At 34.4% G+C, this 27,961-nt stretch overlaps 1 protein-coding gene across 4 annotated transcripts; it reads left to right on the forward strand.

The window, feature by feature from the left end:
* The first annotated feature begins 110 nt into the window (after window positions 1-110).
* Window positions 111-27,690, forward strand: SLC25A40 (solute carrier family 25 member 40). 4 transcript variants are annotated; one of them, XM_081079461.1, is made up of 13 exons: window positions 111-280; window positions 3,589-3,701; window positions 7,698-7,766; window positions 9,213-9,334; window positions 10,549-10,608; window positions 12,051-12,157; window positions 13,582-13,649; window positions 15,693-15,817; window positions 16,485-16,658; window positions 19,502-19,611; window positions 21,260-21,341; window positions 25,592-25,672; window positions 26,078-27,690. In XM_081079461.1, exons 4-13 carry the CDS (start codon window positions 9,238-9,240, stop codon window positions 26,191-26,193), a joined length of 1,020 nt encoding a protein of 339 aa, XP_080935587.1. In that variant the 5' UTR covers window positions 111-280; window positions 3,589-3,701; window positions 7,698-7,766; window positions 9,213-9,237; the 3' UTR covers window positions 26,194-27,690. The 4 variants fall into 4 exon arrangements, with proteins under 4 accessions (XP_080935587.1, XP_080935588.1, XP_080935585.1 ...); XM_081079462.1 differs by lacking the exon at window positions 25,592-25,672; XM_081079459.1 differs by lacking the exon at window positions 26,078-27,690 and having other exon boundaries at window positions 25,592-25,964.
* The last annotated feature ends 271 nt before the right edge of the window (window positions 27,691-27,961 follow it).

Here is a 27,961-nt window from a genome sequence, read left to right on the forward strand (position 1 = left end):
CCCTCAGGCCCCGCCTCCTCGCGCAGTGAGCCCCGCCCCCACAGGCCGCGTCTCCGCCCCGACCCCGCCCCTCCCTGGTCGCGATGCCCTCTCCCTTAAATTCGCACTTTACGCGCGCGGTGTGTCGTCTTTGCGCTGCCCTGAAAGGTCTCAGCGGCTCGGTGTTCACCGTAGTGGGTGCAGTTAGCGCCGGGGGCTGCTGGCCCAGCCCTCTGCCAGGGTCGTTCCTACCTTCCAGGTTATCCGGGGTCGCCTGCCCTCCGGTCGTCTCCTGCACCAGGTACCTTATTTCTCGCGAGTCGGCTGTCCAGTAGGCGGGAGGCGCGGCGGCTGCGGCGGAGCCGGGACTCGGCTTTGGGCGCGGGGCGGGAGGCGGAGGCGGAGGCAGCCACTGCTCTTTGCGGCCGGAGTCGCGGAGCTTGGTTTTCCTGCCGTCACCGCGGCCTGAGACGGGCCCAGAGGGACACCGTGCGGTGAAAGCGGCCGCGGGGCGTCGGAGCGGGGGTCGAGCTGGAGGCCCGCCGCCTGCAGCGCGTTCTGGTCGCCCTGTGCCCTTTGGTACTGGACTGTTCTGCTCTGTTGACTGACCTCTTTTACACAGACCACTTTTCGTTGTATTGTGTAGTGGTTTATTTCAATAATAATAGAGTGCAATTTGAAATCTCAAATCTAGGATTTGGGGTCTGGGCTGGCCACTTACCAGCTTGTAAGACTTTAGTTAAATTACCTAATCCCTTTGAGTCTCGGTTTTTCAACTGTAAAATTTTGTAAATGGGAAAACGCTGACCAAAAAAAAAAATGGTTTGGGTATGTTGCTGCTTGTAAACTCAAGGAGGAAGAAGATTTAATCTTGTACTACCTTGAATTCCTTAACTCCCGGCCATAATAAGTACTAATTACTGTCCGTTTTTTTTTGTGTTTTTTTTTTAAACTTCGTAGTTCAGAGAACTTAGTGCCAGTAACACCGTTTTTGCAAACAGGTACCTGAAAGGCATAGACAAGGGTGGATTGTGATAGCTTTAGCCAAAATGGAGAACACGAAGAGGTGAATCAGGTTTGGTTAGGGAAATGAGAGTTTTACTGTGGATGGCTTTAGGTGGAAGGGCCTGGGGAGAAAATCATGAACTATCTTTATTAGACAGTTGGTGATTGTAATTCAGGAGAGATACGGGGATGGGTGACACACACCCATCACTGATTTTCAGACATGGGGTGATGCATAAAAAGGTTACAGATCTTGAGAGGCAAGAGGATGGTAAATAAACACTCAACATGAGAATATCTATTTGGGAAAAAGAGCCTTTTTTCAAAATGTAAACTACAGAAAGAGCACAAGATTTTTATGTTTATAAAAGCTATAAAAGGTTATTATAGTAGAAACAGTAATTTAGAATGCTGTTACAGTTTTGGGAGGAAATGAAATTCCCCAGGAGAGCATGTGAAATGAGAGAAGTAGAGAATGAGCAGAGGGTGAGAAAATAATGAAAGAGATGGAGAAAAGGCCACAGAGTTAGGAGAGAACTGGGAACAAAACTGTCAAAAGTCAGAATTGCAAATATTGGGATCAATGCAGGCTTCACTGTATGGCTTTGGGTAATTTTGAGCCTTGATTTTAATCTGAAAAGGGAGTAATAAATACTTATTAGATGTTGTGAGAATTAAATGAAATATTTTTGAAAGCTTAATTAGTACAGTGCCTGGAACAGAGTGAGAGCTCAGTGAGTGCTACCATTGTGGTACACTCTGCACCAATCCCTCCATCCTCAAGACTTGAGAAAGGCTAAGGACTTGAAAAACAGGCCTTTGATTCTGGCATTTAAGATGTCATTGGTTTCCTTACTGAGAATTTCATTAGGTGGCTCAGGTAAGTACCGTACTAGATTAAACGATGAGGTTGAAGTGGAAACAGATTGAGTATACTCTTGCAAAAAATCTGTCAGTGTCGGGAATTAAAGTGATAGGAAGGGAAGATTAGGTCTTTGAAAGGTTTAGAGGATATGAGAAAGATGTAAACACATTTTTATTGAAGAAAATAAAAACTGGAAGTCCATTTTAGTTTCGAGTGAAAGATGAATTTCCTTCCTTATTTACTATATGAGGAAGGACAGTAACATAGTTGTACCGTATGCTTAGACACACCCTTGACTGCACTGTAGGTGATAATACCAAGCTATGAGAAGCAGAAAGTCTGTTTTATAGGATAGTGTTAGTAATCTTCTAATCTGTAACCCAAGGTTAATTTTTAAAAATAGTATCACTGGACTCAAATGTTTTAATAGCCACCAGAAGAACTTGGTCATATACTTGCATCTATGGCCTGTAAGTATAGAAACCTCCTTACGTCTCATGTCAATAATCTGGGCCATCGGTAAGAGAATAAGATTTATGTTAAAGTATATCTTGAAATGTGCTCCAGGTGAAAAGTATACATCCAAGAAGAAAGGAATGGGGTCAGGGTTATTAGTGGTGAGAGTTTGGTTAAAGAGTTTTCTATTAAGTAAGAGAACAGTGAGTAGAATCATGATCTAAATGAACACGTTAGCTGTGGAAAAATCAGGAGAAATGAATTTTATTCAGTATTGGCTCTATTTCTAAGTCATTTTATGACCTTGAGCAAGTATTAACCTTTCTATACTACAGTTTATTCCTCCGTAAATGAAGGTAATATCTATCTGCTCAACCTACCCAACAGCATTTTGTGATTATCAAATGAGTCCTAATCTGCTTTTCCAGACAACCTCACACATATCCATACACAAATTTTTTATTCTAGAGTCTAGACAAATGGATTTATTCACTCTTCTGCAATATCACTTTCCTGTTTTCTTTCTTTTGCTGAAGTCCCTCCACCTGGTTGGCAATTGTTCCTTTTTCCTTTCATTGCAAGCCTAACTTTGATTCATTCAGACTTTACCTCCTGCTCATTTTGGACCTTTAATAATATTCCTGTTTGATTCATTTGCCAACTATTAATATATTATCCTCTGAAACGTGTTCTGTTGTCATTTTTATTATTTAGTGTTCATATTTCAGAGTCTTACTACCCTGGTGAATTGGAGGCCCTAAGATTTTTCTGAGGTTAAGTTCTTAGTTTTGCAGGCTAAGCATATGAAAGGATCGAGTTGGTTAGTGGCTGTGGCACTGAAATGCAAGTCTCAGATGAGGGTGGCTGGGAAACCAGGGAAAATACAGCATGTCAGGTCCTTGAACACACCTAGGTGAAGGGTCAAAGTGGACAATAAGCAAGACATAAGGATTCAAAATTTGAGAGTGGATCCCCCTGAGACAGCATAATTAAGAGGCTGCTGGGGCACCTGTAGGAGCTGGTAAGGATAATAAACTGGTTCAGAGGTTGTATGTCCTCAACCAGATTATGAATTCCTCTAGGGTAGTACAGAATACACATTGACCATAAAACAATCTACTTAGCTATCCCACTTCCTTCTTCTGTATTGATTGAGTACCTACAGTGTGCTACATCCAGTGAGACTGGTTTTGTCAAAGACCCCATAGAAGTCTCATCATATAAATTTTAAAAATTTTAATGCTCTTAATCCATGTATGATAAAATGCACCCATTTATTACAGATTGAAGAATTCTAACAAGTATGGAATTACCACTCCAATCAAAATATAGAACGCTTCTGTCATCTCAGAAGGTTATTTCATTCTTTGTTCCAATCTCCCTTCTCCCACCAGAGGTAGTCACTCTTCTGATTTCTATTATCATGAATAGCTTTGCCTTTATTTCAGCTTCATATAAATGGAAACATGTAATTTATATGTTTTGTGTCTGGATTATTTTGCATAACGTAATATTTTTATGATTCATCCATGTTGCTACATGTATCATAGTTTGTTCCTTTTTATTGCTGAGTAGTATTCCATAGTGCAAATAAATATACCACAGTTTATCTACTCACCTGTTGATGGGTATTTGGGTTGTCTCTAGTTTGGGGTTGTTATGAATAATGCTGCTATGAACATTGTTTTCAGGTCTTTTGTGGACATATGTTTTTGTTTTTATTGGTATTGCTGAGTCATATGACTGAATATTTAACATTATGAATGAAACTACTGAAGTTTTTAGCCCTTCCTTCCAGCAACATATGAGTTGTTACATATCCTAGTCATTTACTGAGTGTGAACTGGTATCTCATGTAGTTTGTTTTTGTTGTTTCTGGTTTTAGAATACCACATCTTTAACTTTACAATACGTTGCTGAATTTTTCTTTAATGGGGTTATACCATGAAGTGATAATACACATCAAGTAAAGTATAAATGTTACTTTTTTAAGACACATTATGTAAAGCTAATTACCATACAATAAATTTTGGGGGAAATTTTTTGGGGAGAGATGAAACATCTTGCTGAGCTCCTGGCATGTAGATTAAATAAAGTTTACGTATTATTTTCATTATTGAATTACTCATTATATTGCTGTTGTGGCTCCCTGGTGGGTCTAGTGGTTAGGATTCGGCGCTTTCTCTCATTATATTGCTGTAAAATGCTTATTCTAGTGTCCATTACAATTTATGTGAATTCTCCCATTATCCACTCAAGGTGGCTTCTTTCAGTCTTTGAAATTTCTTTGCTAGAGTTCTATTTCTCAAAGCAGAGTCATTGCATATATTTTGATCTTGATTTTTGATCATCCAGTGGCATTACATACTGAGATAGGTTAGTAAGTTTATATAATTTGATGAATAAATTTACACGTTTGTAACACTTTTATTGAATATTTGATCCTAAGCAAAATTGCAGAGTAGAAACAAAATTTTGCTTTATCGTTCCCATTGAATTTTATGAAAATTGCATGTACTTTTTAAAAAATTAGTTTTTGGTGGATAATACTAAGATATTTATCTTTTCTATTAGATGTTAGAACAGTCAATCTTGGTAGAATGACCAAAGGGAGACCTCTAATCTGGATTCTTAAATTTGACACTATCAGTGAGGTGGATCAACATTTGTTTCAAAAGAATCTAATTAGTTTATTTATCGGCATTACTTTTTTTAAAAAATAATTTTCATTTTTCTCATTGCCATTTTTTCTAGGATCCTTAATTAGTCTTGATCCAGTCAACCCCTAGTTTCTCTTTTCAGATGAGAAATGCATATTGTTACACATAATCTTTCAGTAACTGCTCCTCCATCTTTTTTATCATGCATAGCAACAATCTTCTCTCCACCAGCAAATGTATTTTGAAATAACATGGAGTTTTTTTAAAAATTGAGCTGAAATTTACATAAAGTAAAATTCACCGGGGCCAGCCCGGTGGCTCAGGCGGTTAGAGCTCCATGCTCCTAACTCCGAAGGCCGCTGGTTCGATACCCACATGAGCCAGTGGGCTCTCAACCACAAGGTTGCCAGTTCAATTCCTTGAGTCCAGCAAGGGATGGTGGGCAGCGCCCCCTGCAACTAAAATTTAACATGGCACCTTGAGCTGAGCTGCCGCTGAGCTCCCAGATGGCTCAGTTGGTTGGAGCGGGTCTTCTCAACCCAAGGTTGCCGGTTCGACTCCTGCAAGGTATAATGGGCTGCGCCCCCTGCAACTTTCAACCGTCAACTGGACCTGGAGCTGAGCTGCGCCCTCCACAACTAAGACTGAAAGAACAACTTGACTTGGAAAAAAGGCCTGGAAGTACACACTGTTCCCAATAAAGTCCTGATCACCTTCCCTAATAAAATCTTTTAAAAATTAATTAATTAATTAATTAATTAAAATGGGTCCTTTTTAGTTAGAGCACTTTTAAAACTTATTTTTCCACTCTCGGTCTCTTAATTGGAGAGTTTAATCCATTTATATTTAATGAAATGATTCATAAGAGAAGACTTACTTTTGCCAGTTTTTTCTTGTTTTCTATATGTCATAATGTTTTTTTCCTTCTTTTATTACTTTCTTCTTTTGTGTTATAGGTAGATGATTTTTAGTGTACTATTTCTTTTTCTTTCTTTCTGTCTCTCTATATGTTTTACTTATTTCCTTACTCGTGCTGAGGATTATAACTAAAATGTAATTTATAACAATTTAGTTCAGATTAATACCACCTTGGTTTTAATAGTATATAAAAACATTGCTCCTGTATAACTTAATTCCCCAACCCTTTTATGTTGTTATTGTTATAGATGATGTATTGTTATAAGTGACAAAGTTATAAATGACAGCAATCAACAGATTTATAATTATTGTTTTATATAACTATATTAAATCATGTCAAGGGAAAAAAGAGGAATTATTAACCAAAAATACGTTAATGCATATTTGTACATTTACCTTTGTAATTATTTTACTTATGTTCCATTCTTTAACTTTCAGCCTATTTTTGTGTTTGAATCTATGACATCTTTCTTATAGACAAGGTATAGTTTGATCATTTATATTTTTTTTTAAGATTTTTTTTATTGGGGAAGGGAAACAGGACTTTATTGGGGGAACAGTGTGTACTTCCAGGCCTTTTTATCCAAGTCAAGTTGTTGTCCTTTCAATCTTAGTTGTGGAGGGTGCCGTTCAGTTTCAAGTTGTCCTTTCAATCTTAGTTGTGGAGGGCGCAGCTCAACTCCAGGTCCAGTTCTCGTTTCTTTAGTTGCAGGGGGTACAGCCCACCATCCTTTGCGGGAGTCGAATCGGCAACCTTGGGGTTGAGAGGACGCATTCCAACCGAGCTGAGCCATCTGGGAGCTCAGTGGCAGCTCAGCTCAAGGTGCCGTGTTCAATTTTAGTTGCAGGGGGCGCTGCCCACCATCCCTGCGGGAGTCCAGGAATTGAACTGGCTTGTGGTTGAGAGCCCACTGGCCCATGTGGGAATCGAACCAGCAGCCTTCAGATTTAGGAGCATGGAGCTCTAACCGCCTGAGCCACCAGGCTGGCCCTGATCCATTTATATTTAATCTGGAAGGATTTACGTCTACCATTTTGCTTTTTTTTTTCTCTGTATGTCTTATGTTTGTTTTGTTTTACTCTTTATTATTGCCTTCTTTTGTTTTAAATAGATATTGTCTCAATATACCATTTTAATTTACTTGTTTCTTCTGTTATGTTTTTGAGTTATTTTCTTATTGTTGCCTGGGGGAATGCATAGTATTTTAATTTGGTTCAGTTTAATACCAATGTAATTTCACTGGTCTACAAAAAATTTGCAACAGCCCAACGAAAGACACTCACGAAAGAGGACTTCCAGAACTGCTTCAGAAAGTGGCAAGAACAATGAATGGGATAAGAGTGTTTGAAGCAAAGGGGAGTAACCTGAGGGGGTTAATGGCAGTATGTCTTTTACTGTAATAATTTTTTTAAAATTTAAACATTCACTATATTGTTTGATCACACCTTGTAAATTCAGATTAAAATTTTTCCCCAAACAATACATTATAGATGATGTTAGATAGTTAATTTTGTGTCACAGAATCAATTAGTTCGACTCTTAAGCTAAAATTGATCAATGTGTTCAGGTTCTAAAATTGTTTGTTTTAAAGCAGAATGTATTTACTGGGATAATAGGAAGTTTTCGTGAATATACTTTCAAAACTCACGCTAGCATTTATGGAGTGTTCTTCATATTCCTCAAAGCACTTAGTAGAAAGCATTCAATAAATATATAGTGATTTGTGTTGTAAAGTTTCTTAAATATTCCTTCAGGCATGTTATCCCTTTCCTGTGTGAAAAGATAAAACAGCTACTTTGTTTTTTCACTACAGATTTTCAGCTGCTGATGTTACATACAATAAAATATTGGAACATAGAGTTGAGGAAAAGACTTAAGACAGGTAGGTAAAGTCTAAAACAATAAAACTACCCATTCACTTTAATAAAGTCATTATTGGGATAATTGATAAAATTGGGATATTAACTACAGAGTACTATCAAAATTAAGTTTCCTCAATTTGATAATTGTACTATGATTTTATAAGAGAATATTCTGAGGTATTTAGGATCAAGGGGTGTGATGTGTGCAACCTACTGTCAAATGGTTCAGAAAAAAATGATCTGTAATGTGAGAGAGGGTTAGGTGAAGTTGTGGGTTAATATGAACTCACATGGCCAATGGAAGTATAAATTGGTTCAATCCTTCTGGAAAGCATTGTGTCTCAAGATTTTAGTGTAGCCAAGCAATCTTACTTTTTCTCCTGTAATAATTGAAGGAAGACTACAAAAAGATACAGGTTTAAGGATAGTTATATGAGCATGTATGAAATGAATGAATGAACTAATGAAAAATTGGCTGTAACCTAGTTGTCTAACAATGAGACTGATTAAATAAATAAAATTAAAAATTGTTTAAGCATGAAAAATAGTACTGTAAGTCTATATTTATTGACACAATGTCTATAATATATTTATATAATATATAAGTATATATTTAATATACAATATATATATTATAATATATATAATATATAAGTAACATATAATATATGTGTCAAAGCTGGCTACCAAACAATATGAACAGTATTAACCTATTTTGTTTTTCAAAAAAGGTGCATGTACACAGATACACTGACGTTTATACATGTTCAATTGATTAGATGTAATATGTACATGCGTTTATATATATAATATATACACACATTTGCATATTTACTTATGTGGTTGTATGTACATAGACATTTGGAAAATGACACCTGAATGTTGCCAGTGGTTATTTTTGAATAGCAAGTTTATAAGTGATTTTTATACCTTTTTGTATTAACTGACTTTTTAGAAAGAGTACAGTTTGCTTTTTTCATCCAGTTTTTCTAAGATAATGCTTCTTATGGAGGTTATGTTTTTTTTATTTTATTTTCTACCTTTGCAACAACTTCTGATATGCAATAAAAATAATGCTATATTTGCTGTTAACTTTGTACCAGATTTGAGGATCTAAGAGGCTAAATTCACAGATTTTGAGCCTAGTTGGCCAGCTGCTTTCATTCTTTTTACATGTCCAGAGTCTGTTTTCTTAATGCTCTATGAACTGTCTTACAAATGCGATGCTGCTTGCACAGCTTAGCTGAATGAAATGCATTACCAATTTTTACAAATCAGAGAACACGTTCTATTAATGACAATTGTGTAGTGCCTTTGTGTATAGAACTTACATATTTACTTTTGATAGTGGCCACAAAATGTGCTTTGATATTGATTATTGTTTTTAATAGTTTAATTTTTTAGCAGTCAATTTTGAGGGCATTTTCCATTAAACTTTTATTTTACATCTTGCTTTTCTGTACCAGATTTTTCTTCAATTAGTTAAAAAATATGGATCCTGAAGCAGGGGGACCACAGATTATCAAAGTGACACCTCTTCAGCAAATGCTTGCCTCTTGTACTGGAGCTGTATTGACATCACTAATGGGTAAAATAATGTTTTGTAGATTATGTGACTGAATGAAGCAGTGAATACATTTGACTTTTACTATCTGTGAAATAATGATAAATTATCATTCATCCTTCATAAATGACACTATCCCTCCACCATGATAACATGAAAAGAACCCTGAATAGAGAATCAAGAGACTTGAATTTTAGTCCTTGCTTTGTCATTCTCCGGGTGAGTGCACTTTGGGATTGTCTTTACTTCTCTCTGAGCTTCATTTTTCATCTGTAAAATTAGGGGCTTACACCAGGAGTTCTTTGTGGTCCCTATTGGTATTAAATTTTTATGATTCTTTTTTGAATAAAAAGCATGAATAATACAGAATTTGGGCAATTTACAAGTAGCAGCAAATGCAAGTTATGCTTTACTTTGTTTCCATTAATGGTGAATTTCTTAAATTTCTCTGGACGACATTTTTCTGTTTTTTATAGTCAGTTTCTTATAGACATAGCCAAATGACATAGTTAGGTGATAATTTAGCATTTTAATGATTTTAAGTTGGCTGGTTTATTTAAATAAGATAGCAGATAACTAGAACAAACATAAACTAATTGCTTTAGGATGTAGTATGTTACTTCAGGTCAGAATGTTAGGGTTTGTAAAGGTCTTAGAGATCATCCAGTGTAACCTGCTCATTCTCAGATGAGGAAAAGTTTTCTTAGTACAATTATTTGGCATTTTTTCTATTTGGACAAAATGCAGCATGCAATTTAAAACCATTCCTCTTTGCTGTACTGTTCCCAATTGGAATAACACGAGCTGGTGGTAAAGATGATTTATGGCTAGCTTACTGAAATATACATACCTATAGTTTTTATTCGCTATACGTGAATTTAATAGATTAGGAAGACTACAATTGTTTGATTATTGATACTTATAATACAGAGTTATTCTCAAATATTTAAATAGACTTTTGGACTAGTATTTTAGTTTTAATAGCATTATAGTTGTAGAAATATTGCAAATGATATTTTAGTACTTGTGAAAGAAATGATTACATAGTATTCTCATTAATCCTCTTCAACAAAATTCAAGGACAAAAAATAGAATGATATTTTCAAAACTACTTAGGATAAACAATCTTACCCATTATAAAGTAATGATGTATAATTCGATGTATTTTGTGTTCTTTGGACAAACATCTCTAAATTCACATATATCACCTATTAATTGAAATTTATGTATCTTCATAGTGACACCCCTGGATGTTGTTAAAATCCGACTCCAAGCCCAGAACAACCCATTTTCCAAAGGTATATATTAATTATCCTAAAAGTGTTATGTTGGATTTTTAAATGTTACTACATTCATTTTTATTTGAATAATATTCTCTTTTTATCAGTTGAAATAAATTGATGCCTCTTTATCCTCATGCAGAAACAGTTTTTCCTTAGTTGTACATGATGAGATCTAGGTAGAAAAGAAATATGCATACATAAAACTTTTATGAACCTACTAATTAAGTCAGAGGATGGTTTTATATTTGGGTATATGCCTCTTAAGAACAGAATTGTCCTTGTAAGGAAACAGAATCTAGCTTCCTCCTTAATTGCTAGACAGTATAGTTTATGTGGAATTTGAGAAGAGTAATTATTCATTTTTATTAGATGGGTAAAAACCACAATTCCTTGATCAATTTGTATAGTCTTATAAGGCGCACTTCAAAATATGTTTAAATAGCAGGAAACTGACTGGACTATGTCATAGTGGCTCAGACATAAATGCCACTATTGAACACATAGCAATGAGGCGGAATGAACAACAGGCATATTTCAGATGAATGACAGGGTAGGTGGATTGTAGGGAGACACTAAAAAGTAAGGTAGTTTCCTACACATTAAAGAAAGCCTTTAAAACAGAAGGAGGACACTTATGTATTATGAAACTCACAGAATTATACATGGCTGAACAGAGAAGACAGTTTTGGCAGCAAGAATGAGTCCAGTAATTGGAAGGAGTCGGTATTAGAGGAAGTAGTAAATTACGTGGGAGGTGACGAATGTCTAAAGTGAACAGTATAAATACAGAGAAAGGGACGAAGCATAGCATTATTTACATTGATTAAGAAGAATTTTTTTTTATAATTTATTTTTTTATTGACATAACATATAACATTGTATTAGTTTTAGGTATACAACAATGATTTGATGTATGTATATATTGCAGAATGATCACGATAAGTTTGGTTAACATCCTTCATCTCACATAGTTAACAAATTTACCTTTTCTTGTCATGAGAACTTGTAAGATTTACTCTCTTAGGAACGTTCAGATATACATTACATTTCATAATATATTTTTGTCTGCATTTTCCTTGCATACCAGAGTTTAGTTGTGATCAAACAGAGAAGACGTACACCCATGTTCTCTTTTCAAAACAGTTGTTCCTCCTTTATCTTTCCTCTTCATTTCCTCAGATAACCAAAAAGAATTTATTTTTATGTGCATTTGCTTACTACAGTTCTGAAAATGTAAAACCTACTAATTTACTCAATTACTTTTCACCAGTGTGAATTTAGCTTTCATTGCTGTGTCATTAAGCAAATCAAATAACATGTTACATCCTAAAAGGTGAGGACACGGTTATATCTCTTCATAATTTTCTAGTCTCCTCATTGTAATTTCAGTTTGTTCATCAGTAAAAACAATACAGTTGTGTGAAGTAATTTTTGACTGTTGGAATCTTCTCTGTTAGGAAAATGTTTTGTATATAGTAATGGACTTATGGATCATGTATGTGTTTGTGAAGAGGAAAGCAACAAAGCATGGTATAAGAAGCCAGGATGTTTTCGGGGAACCTTGGTAAGGACATTATATTATTTATAAACACTGTATGTTTTCTAATTTTTATTTAATGTTATATATGAAAGATTTTCCAAATTGTAGGAGAGTAAAATTTCATCGTATATTAATACTTAGCACATTTATCAGCAATTAAAAAGTAGATACTAAACAGAAAAAGGGAAGAATTTTTGTCTTTTAACTTTGTTAACTTTCTTTTCAACTGTTCATGCTTTTTTATGTAGGAAAAAAAGGGAGTACATTTTTTAAATTCAACTTTTTTATTTTGGGGTAATTATAGATCATGTGCAACTTTAAGGAAAAGTATATAGACAGATCCCATGTACACTTTTCCCAGTTTCCTCCAAATGGTAACATCTTACATAAAACAAGTGCAATATAGGATGTGAACCAGTATGTTGACATCGGTACAGTTGACATACAGAACAATTCCATCACCACAGGGATTCTTCTGTTTCCTTTTTAGAGTCATACCCATTTCCTTTGTGTACTCACCTGCTCCTTAACTCCTGGCAACTACTAGTTTGGTCTCCATTTATGTAATTTTGTAATTTCAAGAATTTTATATAAATGGAATCATAAGATAATACTTTGGGATTGGCACTTTTCACTAGCATAATTATGTATATACAGCTGGAAGTCCAGGTTCCCCACTCAGCCTCCATGGGTACATGGTGTGGGGGACTACCTCTTCATTGTACAGCTGCTATGATCTGAATGTTGTGCTCCCAGGCATGCGGGAGACCCTGCTCGCTCCGCGAGGCGGCCTGCAGGGCCTCCTGTCCTGCTCCCCACATAAGAACGCAGGACATGGTGAGGCCAAAAAGGAACACCCACGGAGCCATAGATAGGGGAGTCACACCACTATAGTCTCACTAGAGGCTGGAGTCACACGACCTGCAATCTGCTGTCCGCTTCGCTGCCTGCCAACCGACCGACTAACCAACGTAGCCACGGCAGTTGTATCAGTGGCTAATTGGCTAACTGGTTACAGCAGACGGCCAACTAGCCACGTTTTTCCCTTGGGTATATATAGGCTTTGTTAAGGAAGACAGAGGTTTGGATTCTATTTTCAGATGGTTACTTTTTCCCATCCTGTTTGAAGCAAGAGGGAATTTTTCTCTGATCGTCACAGTGAGGATCTAGTAGGGCTCATGTACTGTGTTTCCCCGAAAATAAGACCTAGCCGGACAATCAGCTGTAATGCGTTTTTTGGAGCAAAAGTTAATATAAAACCCAGTCTTATTATATTATATTGGGTCTTATAGTAAAATAAGAGTGGGTCTTATTAATTTTTGCTCCAAAAGACACATTAAAGCTGATGGTCCATCCCGCTAGCTCTTATTTTCGCGGACACGGTGTAAATGTTTTGTATATCAGGTTCAGTGATATACTTTGACGACTTTTTTCTATTATAACTTTAGGATGCCTTTTTGAAAATCATTCGAAACGAGGGTGTAAAGTCACTGTGGAGTGGCCTTCCTCCTACCTTGTAAGTTGAAATTTAATATTTTTCTTACAAAATGATGGTTGTTTTGTTTTGACTTATAATCAGCATGATTAGACAAAATCATGCATTTTTAATATTTGAACTTCATTTTTTAAAGCATTGTTTTGTGAGTCCCACAGCCACGCACACATTTGATGATTTGCTAATCAAGTCTAAAGGAGGTTTTACTCACGTCTGTGTTTTCTTGCACAATTAGTAAGTGAAAAGACACAACAGAAGTTGACCAGGCAATAGGCTCTGGAGTCTTCCCTCATGACATCGCACAGGGTGTGCTTATTCTCTCAGCATGGCAGCATGTGCAAAGTATTTCTACCCTAAAACACACTTGAATTTTAGAGTCTAGGGTTTTTTGGGGTTGATGGCATAGGCACATTCTATCTTTGTGACCAGCTCAGATTATCAAAACTCCAGACCCCCAAAATGAAAGCAGATTGTAATGGCAAGGGTAATACTGGGGCTCAGCTCCCAGCAGGTGAACGCAGAATACAGTGAAGCTGAAAAGGAACAACAACGGAGCCATGGATATGGGGTTTATACCACTATATTCTCGATCGGAGGCTGGTCGAGACACAAGCAGCAGACATCTGCCAACACCCCAACGAGGGCCTTCCTGCAGCACAGTCTCGCTGACGGCCGGGTGAGACACAGGATGTGGGATCCACACGACCTATACCATCTGCGCTGGCCAACGTACCTACCGCAGTTATGTACCATACAGAACAAGAATGGCTGACAGTCAACTGGTTACGCAAGTGCCTACATAAAGATGCATCCCGTGCATGCCCAGGCTACACATCTGGGCCAGCAGCTTTCCACATGAGGCTGAGAGCCTGGAAACTGCTTTCTGGGACTCTGTCCCAACCCATGTTTACCACAAATGACATCATTTGCACAGATAAACCTAGACAAGTTGGTTTATCGCTCCAGACATACTAGAAAACAATAATGGGAAATGTTCCAAGGGCTAAATTTCTTGGAGTTGGCCAAAGGTTAAGTGTGCAGATGTGCTCTGCTGAATGTACAGAAGTTTTGAGCAACCAGGCTTGCTGTGTTGTCTTTGGTGCACAAGCATAATTTTTTTTTCATGTTCAAAAATTAAGAATTTGCTGTTCATTTGACTTTTTATTTTACTAAAATAATGAGATACTGCGATCAGTGTATTTTCCCTTTTCCAGATAATTCTCCACTATCTAGCAATTATATGAATTAATGTGATAAACTGATAAGGCTGAATGTAAAAATCCCAATCAATACCTTGCTTTTCTGTACATCATTGCTTTCTAATTTATCTTTTTATGCAGCAAATTAGTCAATTTTGAGGCATATATTTTAAACACTGCCTAAGGTTATAAAGTTAGTGGCAGATCCAAAACTAATAGTCAATCCTATTTCGAAATTCTCATAATCAAACTTCACTATAGTAGAACATTGGGCCTTCCAAAGTGTGGTCTATCTGAATGTTCTTTAGTTAGTCCTTAAACAGATTGTTTTCGTGTTGCATTAATATTTATAATAGTGTCTGCAACTTTAATAATTCCCTTTTGATATTTTCATTTAAAAAATAATGTCATTGGAATTTCCTCAATATAGTAAATAACTTTGGCGACATTAATTGTAATTTATTTACAGTTATAAGCAGGTATGATACATGGTCCATAGTTCAAAAATATTTTACAGTTGCTCTTGTACTTTTTTCTTCAGTGATTTTCATGTTATGGTAAATATAATTGGGAAGGAAGATTTGGGAGACCAGAAACAGGACAAGTGTAGGAGACAGAAGTGTCCTTATTTGTCTTTTCCTCTTTATGACCTGACTGGGTGCTCTGTAACTTTTCACAACTAGAATGTAAACTTCTGGAGGGCAGATACCTATTTTGTTGTGGCCTATTAAATGAAAGAAAAATTTATCTCCTTGGCTGATTCATTGTGGTTTTCAGCTGATACAAAATATAAGTATTTTAGCTTGTATTTAATATGTTTAAGCCTTTTGATAATTATGTACAAATATTTTTGTGTTTCTAACAGAGTGATGGCAGTTCCTGCCACAGTTATTTATTTCACCTGCTATGATCAATTAACTGATCTTCTGAGATGTAAATTAGGAGAAAATGGAAGCTACATACCAATTGTTGCTGGAATCATGGCCAGATGTAAGTAATAAATTTACTATCTTTCATTTTGATTTCTGTTTAAAGCTTCTTTTAAAAATTTGACATTCACAGAGAATTTGTATAAAATACGAGTAAGTACTGGTAATTTATATTTTGCATTTGTAGTTTGTACTAATTTGTTAATATTTACACTCTAGAAGTCATAGGGTATGTTATGGCCATCAGAATGAAATGGGATCAACCCATCCCTGTTGAATCTTGGACAGAGATTTTAGATTCTAGGTTTTAGGATGACATCAGATTAATGTCAAATTGATGCCAAAGTCCTGAATCATTTTCCTTAGAGACTTGGAGATTCAGAGTTTAATCAGAAAGAAATTTGCCCCTATACAGAAGGATATTTTTCTCTGGGCAGTTGGTGTCATTTTTGTAGTAGTCCCAGCTGATGTATATTTCTGGAACTGCCCTTGAAAGAACTGAAACCAGAAAGAGTAAGGTATATGAAGGCAGACTTTTAAGAAATACCTTTATCAAGGAAAAAAATCCGTACCAATATGTTGGTATCATTAGATATTTGGTTTTCAGGTTTATAGACATTTCAGAATAGAAGTTTAAAATACAAAATGCATGAAATATTAATTGTGCATGTGTTTGCAGAGTACATGGCTTTGTTTTTGTTGTTTTTATATTTGCCTGTTTGTATTAGTCGGTGCAGTAACTGTGATAAGTCCATTAGAATTGATTAGAACCAAGATGCAGTATAAGAAGTTTTCTTACAAGGAGCTGCATCAGTTTGTCAGCAAGAGAGTGTCTGAAGATGGTTGGATTTCCCTATGGAGGGGCTGGGCCCCCACTGTTCTTAGAGACGTACCGTTCTCAGGTAGGATTTACCTTATCAGTGTCTGCTAAATTCTAAGTAGCTTTGTTTTATTAATATTTTACTTGTAAATCAACTAAATTTTAAACCTTTTAAGACTATAAAGGTAAGAAGCTATCTTTAGTAACCACAAACTCTTAGTTCAGTGTTGGGCTCTCAGAGCTTTATGAGTGTATTGAATGAATAGTTTCTAATTCAAGCCTGGTGTTCTTTTCTCTGGTGTTTATTTTCTTTTTAGACGTTAATTGGTATGTATTTATGTTTTGATAATACAAACTATCTTTAACATTATTCTAAGTCATAATTAGTAAGGTAAGTAAACTACCACAAATCAAAATACTATAAAATACATTTAAGACTACCTATGAATTATATTGACTTCTACATTTTTCAATTATTAAAGATAATAACCTCCCCCAGTAAATGAGCATCTTGTAAACAAGACTGTTATAAGTCAGATAGGAGATTGTGCTAATCACTGAATTATGAAAAGAATGAAGAAAAAAGTGTAAAACTAACAACTTGTAGAATGTGCATACTTCAGTAGTATTTCTCTTGTGAATCGTAGTTTTCATTTAAGAACTGAAATAATTATTGAGAACCCTTGTATTAATAGTGTTCCTCTCTTTTCCCTTTTGAGTTAGTCTTTTTCTTAGGCTCTCTTATTCACTTCTCTATGCATTTTTCCCTTTTCATTACTATTTTTCTTCAACATTTTGTGTTCAGTTATGTTGTCCAGACATGTACAGTGTAATTAACCATATGTTCCTAGGCAAATTTTTTAAAAATTATATTTGATACAGAAAAATAGATACAAATTATGAAGTACACTAATAAAATGAACATCTGGGAAGTCACCACTTCAAAATACGAACTAGAAAACTGCACCTAGAAAACTAGAAAACTGTTTATTTTACTAAAAATTTTCTTAAGATTCATTCTTATTTTTATGTGTAACTTGTCTTCATTTCTTGTTTATGCATACACAGATAGTGCTGCTGTTAACATTTTGTAAGTCTCTTAGTGTACATATACAAGAATTTGTCCAGTATTAGAGTTGCTAGTACACATATATACTTCTAAAATTTTATTAGGAAATATCAAAGTCTTTTCTAAAGTGATTGTGTATATCTACACATCTACCAGTTTCCTGCTACTTCCCTTCATACCCTCACCATCACTTTTGTTGTCATAGTTCTTAATTTTTGTTCAGTTGGTAATTTAAAGTGGTTATCTCACTTTAACTTAAATTTTTTTCTGATTATTAATGAGACTGGGCCCTGTTTCTCTGGCCATTCATTTATCGATAATCGATTTGGGGTTATGGACTGAAATAAATATTCAATTTCATCTCCCCCCACAAGTGGAGAGTTATCCTACCATCATTTATTAAATAACCGTATTTTTTCCAGTAATTTGCAGTGTCACCTCTCTCATAGTATAAGTTTTCATGGATCTGTTTCACTGGCCAATTTCCTGCACTAATCTCATAGTATTGTCTAAATTACTAAATTATAAAAAAGCCTTTATGATACCTTGTCCCCCCCCCCAGGGATGTTCTCTTTATTACATAACTCTTCTTTAAAGTATTTTAGTAGAAATTTAAAATTTTCTTCATAATGGTTATATACAACCTTTTTTAAAAAGATGTATTTATAGGTATACCCACACAGCCCCAACTTTTGATAACTATTTTAAAATTTATATTTAAAAAAAATGTTTTCCAAATCTTTGTAGCTGGTGCATTGTTATAGTTGATTTTTGTCTACTAGCTTATAGTAAGCTGCTTTTAAAACTGTCATAAATTCTAATTTGTTGCATATCTTTTGGGTTTTCTATATAGATAGTAATATGTAAATTATAACTATTTTTATTTTATTTTATTGGGAAATATTGGGGAACAGTGTGTTTCTCCAGGGCCCACCGGCTCCAAGTCGTTGTCCTTCAATCTAGTTGTGGAGGGCGCAGCTCAGCTCCCAAGTCCAGTTGCCATTTTCAATCTTTAGTTGCAGTGGGCGCAGCCCACTATCCCATGCAGGAATTGAACCGGCAACCTTGTTGAGAGCTCGCGCTCTAACAAACTGAGCCATATGACCACCCCGTTTCTTCATTTTTAATCATTATAGCTTTTATTTTCTCTTTCTTACTGTGCTGCCTAGGACAGTTTTGCATAGTAGCAGTGATAATGTTGCATCCCTATCATTTTCCTCATTCTAAAGGAAATAGTTCTGTTTCACCATTAATCATTATTTTTCGTATAGGTTCTTGCTGCATACCCTTTATCAAGTTAAAGTTCTTTAACCCTAGTTAAAGTTTTCCAAGAAATTAGTTTGCTTTAAAGGAAAGTGTGTTAAATGACCTTGTTTTTCCATCATTGTAGATTATCCCGTGGTTCTGTCAGTGTGGTGTATGGCATCTAATGGGTTTTTATTACATTTACTACCTTTGCATTCCTCGGACATCCCAATGTAGTCATAATGTCTAGTCTTTTATGAAATACTTTTGACTTCAGTTGTTTTTCATTAATTTTTGTAGGATTTTACACATATTTTCATAAATGAGTTTGGCCTATACATTTCCTTTCTCCTACTGTCTTTGTCAGGTTTTGGAATTAAAGTCCAAACTTCACTGATGCATAATTTTTTTTTTGTTTATAAGTCTGCTAGAATATTACTGACAATTTGGTTCCTTTTTTTAATCTCACCTAGTATGTGTCTGAACAGAAAGCAAGGTATGTCAAGGTTAGACTTTCTCTTTTCCTTTGATATATAATCTTATAAATAAAGTCTTTAAAGTCCTGCATTTCATTTCTAAATAAGTGTTCACTTCATTCTCTGTTTTTATAGCAATGTACTGGTATAACTATGAAGTTTTAAAGAAGTGGTTGTGTGAGAAATCTGGCTTATATGAACCAACATTTATGATCAGCTTTACTTCAGGGGCATTGTCTGGTTCTGTAAGTGTATTCTTTTGTTGTTAATATGATAAAATAATAATTGTCTTATTCAAACTGAACAAAATATTATATAGCATTTATGTTTATTGAGATAGCATTTTCAGGCTGCATTGTTTTGAAAATTTCTACTTATCCTATTTTTGAGGAAATACATTATTAGCCATTCAAATATTTTACAATGCTCTTTGTATCTATGTTTTTAATATATTACAAATACATTATTATATTTTTCTGGACAACTTTTGGATTCGTTAGATAACTACAGTTATGATAATGATAATAGATTAAATAGTGCTTTATTATTTACAAAGTATCTGGCAATTTATTCGTTAAATGCTAGTAGGCCTGGTTAGATATTTAATGGAGTATTATGTCATATGTATAAATGGACTGAATAGAAATAATTTCATCTTCTGCTGCTAATTCCTGTATCTTTGGGAACATTTTGGCTAAGTACTTCTTAAAAGAATTTTAACAAACATAACATTCAGAAGGGAGGAAGCTCAAATGACTGTTTTTGGTAGTAGAGGGGACCCCTTTTCCCCCTCTTCCACCCAATGAAAAGTTGTGTAGCAGACTTCCTTTATGCAGATTCCTGTCACCAGGATCTTGGCCACAAAGAGTTTTCTTACATGCACATACTTACAAAATGACTTTGTGATGACTTAGAGCGAGGTGCTGACATACTGGAACCAAATGAAAACGAGTGAAAGCGCATAGTGAGGTGACAGAGACCTGCAAGAAAATATTGGAAAAATAGTGTCAGAAAACCTAGGCTAAGAAAGCCACTGTGATTGAGTTCAAAATTTAGCTATCAATATTCCCAGATCTGAGATCTATCAAACTAAGCCTAGTAGTGGGTTATAAGCCCACTGAGGCAAAAAAGCAATTACTTTTTTAGCAATTTAAATAATTACAGTGCCAGCAAAATCTCATTATCCCTGTTATTTGTGAGGTGATTAAATGTAACTTAATTGTATTTCTCTTAATCCAGCATGAATGAAGAAAAACAAGTCCTGTTTATTTTTAGAAATTCCTAACAGTTGGAATTATAACACTAATTCCATACTTAACTTACAAATAAATGCTTAATATCTAAAAAGAGTTGAAAAATGGCTTTAGCGTGTCGTAACTGCTTTCTGGTAGTATAAAGGAAAAGTTTTATATTTTAATATTTCTCTTTAACATAGAAAAATTATTTTAAAAAAATTTTAATAATCTAGAAAATATTGGTGCCGTTTGTATTATATGTATTATGTATATTATATAAATATGTATTATATGTATTATACCTTCATGTGAAATAAAGGAATGGAACACACAGGAGCATCACAGATTCTGAACACTGGTTTTGGAGTCACAGGTCTGGTTGGAATTCTGTCTCCAGCACCACCAGTTGTGTGACCTCAGGAAAGTAGGGGAAATTTTCTGAGATTTTTACTTCTCAATTTTGGGAGAAATACATAAGGCATGTATCTGTTTTCTTTAATAAAAGCTTCTCTTTATATCTGGTTTTGTTTTAAGTTTCAGTTTAGTTATGATTTTCAATATTATCCTTATTAAGCAATGTGCAAAACAGAAGAATGTAAAAATATTTTAGAAAAAATTCAAAGGTAGATTTAAATTAATCAGTTTTACTTTTTGATAGTTTGCAGCTGTTGCAACTTTACCATTTGATGTGGTAAAAACACAGAAGCAGACACAACTTTGGATGTATGAAAGTCATAAATGTAAGTTTAATTTAAAACATTTTCAAGGCACCATGAAAATTTTTGTTTTTCTTTCCAGATACTAAGTTAGGAATATCTAAAATAATAATAAGATTTTTCCCCCTCTGCCTTACTCTTTAACTGAAACGAATACACTGTTAGAATACCCAGAAAAAAAAAATTCTAAGTCCAAACAAATAATTTAAGAAATCTTAAAGTCTATGTATTTTGCCTGCCATCAGTTTAGTCCCATACCTGCTATATGGAAGATTAAATAATACAATTTTTTTTGTTTTTTTCAAATAAATCTAGATAAATCAGGATGAAGGATTGTAAATTACTGGGAATCCTTTTTCTCTTAGTGTGTTTTGTCTCATTAATATGTGTAGAATTCTTTGTTCTTTTTTTTTCCTGTTTATTTTTTAGTTTCCCTTTTTTTGATTTTTTTTTTTACCTATCATCCCATCTACCTTTACTTCTTTATAACCTGTAATTTCTTCTAGAACTAAAGTGTACTCTTAGTTGCATCCATTAGATCCCTTCTGCAATTATTTATCTGTAGAAAGTATAGCAAACCCATTGGAAATTATCTATTACAAAATTGTGTCATGTAAGCTTTGTACCATTCTAATGTAAATAAATTCTTATAGCCCACCAGTATAGTATTTGGCATACAAAGTAAAATAGGTATTCTAATGTTGAAAGAAACATTGATTACAGACCTTTGAAAATGATTCTGCACATTAGTGACAACTTTGTCCTTGACTTACCAAAGTCCTAGTCCCGTCTAATATTAGAACTAAAACATGAGGTAATCAAAATTTATTATAGGGTTTACTCGCTTCCCTCTTTAGGGTGTGTCAGCCGTTTGGTTGTCTAAACCCTATCTCTTCTCCCTTAATAGTCCAAATTATTTTGTTTCCATCTTTCTACCAACCCATCAGAATTCCTGTTCCTCTGTTAAGTGAAAATAGTAGGAATAGTATTGAAAATAGTAGGAATATTCTCTTTGTTGTAACTTACCATAAGTGATTGATGTTGTGGTCATGGTAGTCGTATGTTGGTCATGGTGACAATAAGGTAAAAAATGGGAATCTCTACAAGTCAATTCTTACATTCAAGTTTGAGATCCACTTACATAGGTAAATAATCACTGGAGTCACCTGGGGTGCCTTTCCACTGCACGAAAAGCCGAACACCACCCTCACTGGACTTGTATTTATTAGATCTAAGGTGGGGCTCTATCTTGTGTATTTTGGAAATGTTCCCTGGGTTACTGTCATTGTTCATCCACACTGAGAATGGCACCAGGGGGCATCTTTCATTAGATTTCACTCTTACCTATCACTGCTTTTTTTTCTAATTAATGTTTCTCGGTTTAAACCCAAAAGAAGAAACCTAAATAAGCCTTGGGTCTTAGTTTTCCATGATTATTGTTAGTCACTTTAACTCGTTACTCTGCGTTAGCTATGAACCATTTACATTTAGCAAGATATGTTCCTATTGCAAACTACACTTCTCATTTGAGTGATAAAAGCCCAAATTTCTTCTCATTTTTATTGTATATTTATCCCCATTGAAAGAAGTAAGTCAGCTCCATTTAGAAGTGGCTTCCTCCGTTCCATATCTCAGCCATACCAAACCCTTTCGTCCTAGCAAAACAGAAACTATGAAGTGTTACCTATAGAACGCTGGTCATTTCCATGCAAGAGTAAGAGCTCTGTACCAGTGCCCTTAGGCCACTTCTCCCATCCTCCATCCATTAGTCGGCTCCTGACCGAGCGCCCCCTGGGTGTGAGGCACCAGCTGGTATCTACAGGCAAAAAAGAGGTATCTGAGTCTCTAAAGAGCTCATAACCTAGCAGAGGAGAAGCACATCGGGATGTAGTAAGTGCCAGATCCTGTACTAGAGGGAACTTGTTCATTTATTTATATATTTCTTAACATTTAACCTCCGGTTTCAGATTTATAAACCTGGCTCTGATCCACCTGTTTTCCACAGGTTAAAACTTCTTTTTCTCTGAATGTACTAAATATTTTAAAGTACTTCAATAGAAATTTAAAAATCATTTTAAAAAATGCTTGTATTTGGCAAATGTCTTAAAAATGCGCTGTATAAATTTTATCACTGGATTGTTGGGGAGAATGTGGAGCTGTGGGAACTTCCACACGGGCAGGTGAGACTATAAATTTGGAACTGCTTTGGAAAATGATCTGGCAATGTCAAGAAATGCTTTTGAACAAGCAATTCACCTCCTAGGTATGTGTCCTAAAGACACTTTTGCACATATACAAGGATGTTCACTGAAGAAGTCTGAATCCTCAAAAGTTAGAAACCACCTAAATGTTCCTTGGCAGGGAAATGGGTAAATTGTGATAAACCATACAGCAATTAAAATGAATAAAATATAGCTAAACTGCCAACATAGATAATCCTAAAGCACATTACAAGAGTAAGTATAAAGTGTGTAGTAAAAGTTTAAACACATGCATGAGAAAGATAAAAAGCTAAGAGAGTGATTATGTCTGAGGAGAGAGAGAGGAAGGATTGGGACGAAATATACAGGGGGCTTCAACTGTATCTGAAAGATCCAGTTGTTAGGATTTGATAAATTTGATAAATAAGTGTTTCTTTTATTGTTCATGCTTCAAATATTTAATAATCAAAGTGTTTCCTTACAGTATAAGAAGTTGTTGATTACCTGAAGAACAGCTCTTTAATGTAGGAACTTTAGGCAGAAGATAATTTGGAGGGTCTATTAGAGCTCTGCCATGGCTTATCTTCAATTATTAACTCTTTCTGTCCTTTCTCTTTTACATTAATTTCACCCTGCTATTCAGATAGAGACCAGTTTGGGGCTTGAGTCCTATAAGATTAGAAATACCCAGCTACTTTGCCCCCTTTCTTTCAACAGTTGTTTCCAAAATTTAAATAATTTAAACGTAAAGTTGCCAACTAGTAATATAAAGTTTTTATGATTGACTTTTTTTAGAAAGTTAAATTTCATTCATAAATACCTTGTTCTTAGTTTTAAAGTAAGTACCCTTCCTCTTGGGTTGCTATAGCTATTATGCTATTAATACTTACACTGAAAGTATAGTTTCCTGTATCACAAGGCCTCATTTATCTTCACAAAGCATCTGATATTTTATCTAAATGAAATTTGAGATGAGCCCCATTGAGATGAGCTCTATTAAGTGGCAAAATTCTAAAAAGCCATTTTTAAAAGATATCTTTTTCTAACTTTTCCCTTTTCCCTAGGCATGCTTACTAATATGTACTTATCTTTCTTAATGACTCAGTTGTCATCAATGTACACAATAATTATTGTAGAGTTTTGTAGTGCAGCTCTCAGAAGCTAGTGAGGGTAATATAGGAGTGTATGCCCATCATTCAGCTGATCTCAAATAAAGACTGAAATCTTCAGGGTATCAGATGTCTCAGTGTTCACATGGTAGCATGATTGCATCTTAGCAGACTTTTTTTAGTTACTACATCTAGTTTCTGAGCTAAGCCAGCTGTTAAAATCATTGGGTAAAATGAAGGTAAGCGAACTTTGTGCAGGAACAGCTCGTTCATAAGCTTTATGTTTTTGAACTTCAGTGACATCTATTTTTGCTGTTTTTTTAAAACTATAATTTTTTTCTATGTTCCAGATGTTTGAGTGGTTGCAAATAAATGTTTCTGTTAGTTTAAGGATAAATCTACCTTTTGGGGGAGACAGAACTTGATCTAATTTATCTCGAGTCTGGCACATCTATTCAGAAAATAGCTTTTTAATAAAGCTAGACCTTACTAGAGAGAAAAACTGTTTTCCTCAGAACCTCTTCTTAGGAAAAAAAATTTTTTAATGTATGAAATAAAAACTGAAAATGGTTATTAGTGCTTCTTTTTGGCTTTGGGAACCCCATGAAGATTTCTGTACATCTTTAAAATTTTTTATTATGAAAGTTTTTAAGACATGGAAAAAAGTATAAATTATACCTACTACCGAGCTTAAGAAACAAACATCAGTTTGGGAGAAGCCTCTGTATATTCCTCCTACATTGCATCTAGTCCTATACACCTTTAAACTTATATCCTTTTCCTAATTTTTTTTTTAATGAATACAACTATTAAAAATAAGATTTAAAATAGCTCTTTAGGCAAACATGTTTTTATTATAATGAAATGATATACCCCCAAAGGCAATAAATACTGTTTTGTGTGTATTTAACTGTATTAGAAATTAAATGGTAATTGATAATAGTATCATTTATTTAACATCTAGTTTCTATGCCTTTGCATATGTCAACCTGGGCTATAATGAAGAACATTGTTGCTAAGAATGGGTTTTCTGGATTATTTACAGGTAAAAATATTTGCTTTACCAAATTGTTGAATAAAATGTTTACTTTTACTTTTAAATCTATCACCTTCCTAACTTTCAGCAGGAAATTATTGAAAACATTCCACATTTATGATCTCCTAATTTATGATCTTTGCTATAAATTTAAAAATGTTAAATAATAGATTTACTATCAGTAAGATAAAATTTCTGTATAAAGTAACGTGGAGTAAAATTTCTGTATAAAATAACATGGAATTAAAGTGAGGAGGTTGGAAGTGAGTTTGGCTTGTTCTTTGACACCAGTATGGTACAATATTTGATATATCACTTCATTTAATTTGATCATTATCAGAATGAAACCAAATAAATTACATTTTAAAAAATAAGATAAAATTTGTCTTGATTTTTTTTCTATTCTCTTTTCAGGCCTAATTCCCCGTTTAATTAAAATTGCTCCTGCTTGTGCCATTATGATCAGTACATATGAATTTGGAAAGGTTTTTTTCCAGAAACAAAATGCTCGCAAACAGCAATACCAGTGATGCTCCTTCAACTTGAAATAACAACCATTGCCAAATAATAAGATGGAGGCTGTTAGGCAAGAATCTTTTTCACCATTATTTTACAATGATTTTATATCTTTCCTGTAATTGAAATGAATAGGAATTTGTACTTTGCCTCTAAATCATAATCCTAATTTTAAAATAAATTATCCTAATTTTGAGATATTGAAAAAGATATTCCAGAAACCACAACCATTGAGCATTTTTATTAAAAAAAGAAAAATTATCTTAGCACTGAGAGTTTGGTATAGGTTTGGGCTTAACTTAATCTTATTGGGAGTGTCAGATACTCAGAACACTGTGAATTGTGTGCTGATTGGCATACAGGGTCTAGAAGAAAAATGCCAAGTCTTTATACACATTTAAATCATGTACATAGGTATTTAAGTATTTCAACAAAGTACATGATAGAAGGCATTTTTTAAATAACACATATACCAAATATTATGTATTAGTTACTCTTTTAAAATTCAAATGCATTAGGTGTAGGTTTTGTTACTGTTTGAAGGCTCCATGTGTTAGGATTTCTTAAATCAAAGGTATGGCAATTGTATCTTTATGAACCAAAATGTAATCGTTTGTGTGATACAGATGCTGCTGTTTTTGATGACTGAAGATCCTGTATTATCTCCTGTTTCTGCACGAGAGGGAGGTACTACTGATTGTATTAAATGTTCTCTTCAAAAACTTGGGTGTACAGTGGAAAACCACATTGTATTTAGACTACTGAAAAGGTTTTGGCACAGAAAGGTCCTCTCGTTCCAGCCATGTTGTAATTCATGTATCACTGGCATTCTCTAGATGACTCGTGTTGCTTTGTTCTGTTAAATTTGATATATTAATATAATATCAGTCATACAATATTTCCAAAATTTCCCTCGAGGTTAAGCATCTTAACAGTATGCTAGACCAAGAGACTAAACAGGCAGTAGTTTCCTTGAAGAAAGAGCTTTTTGTCATTTAGGCTAATGCCTAAGTAGCTTAACTTATGACTGTAGGGATGAAATAAAAAGAATATAATGGCAGGACAGGAAATGATAATTTTTTTAAAACTTGTTTGATTTTCTGAGGACATACATACTATTAGAAAAAGCACTTTATTGCGGTCTGTGAGTTTTATGAAAATGTGAAGAATTTTTTCCCTAAAATAGGTAATATATTTAGGTAACAAATCTTCTCGAATGTTGGTAGAGGAATTTATTTGTATTACAGTAGAAAGTGTTTATATGTTTCAGCAGAAATAAAGCTATGTAAGATTTGTATGTAACATTTTGTGTTTTTATTCTGTGTTGATTTACCTTAAATTTGCAACATACATATGTATAAAAGTATAAGTATTTGATTTTAACTTATATTTTCATTAAAATATTTTATAAATTATCACTGTGCTTCTAGGTAAATATTTTCATATAATGTGTGTATGAACTTTATCTTGAAAGTTGCTGTTTAACAATATTAAATTTAACTTGGTTTTGCTATGCTTCTTTTTGATAACTGATTGGTAGAAAAAAGAACAATTCAGATTTAGAACTATACTCTCAAAATGCAGTCACATATTTCAATTTACCGTCACGTAAAAATACCAGAAGAGAAACTTCTACCTGTACACCCCAGTACTGACAGCACTTGTGGACAATTATCATTTATGACTAAAATAATGTAAATCTAATTCCCTAGTAGTTTCTCCAACACATATGACATTACACCGTATCTGGATGAAAAAAAGCTTTAGCTTTCTTTATACTTA

The sequence above is a fragment of the Rhinolophus hipposideros genome (genome assembly GCF_964194185.1).
Source record: "Rhinolophus hipposideros genome assembly, chromosome: 18".
NCBI classification, from domain to species: domain Eukaryota; kingdom Metazoa; phylum Chordata; class Mammalia; order Chiroptera; family Rhinolophidae; genus Rhinolophus; species Rhinolophus hipposideros.

Excerpts from the sequence above, each read along its gene's own strand:
- SLC25A40 (XM_081079459.1), top strand. The coding sequence starts at position 9,238 with ATGGATCCTGAAGCAGGGGGACCACAGATTATCAAAGTGACACCTCTT. Across the intron at positions 10,609-12,050 it reads GAACAACCCATTTTCCAAAG|GAAAATGTTTTGTATATAGT; the intron begins GTATATATTAAT and ends CTTCTCTGTTAG. Across the intron at positions 13,650-15,692 it reads AGTGGCCTTCCTCCTACCTT|AGTGATGGCAGTTCCTGCCA; the intron begins GTAAGTTGAAAT and ends TGTTTCTAACAG.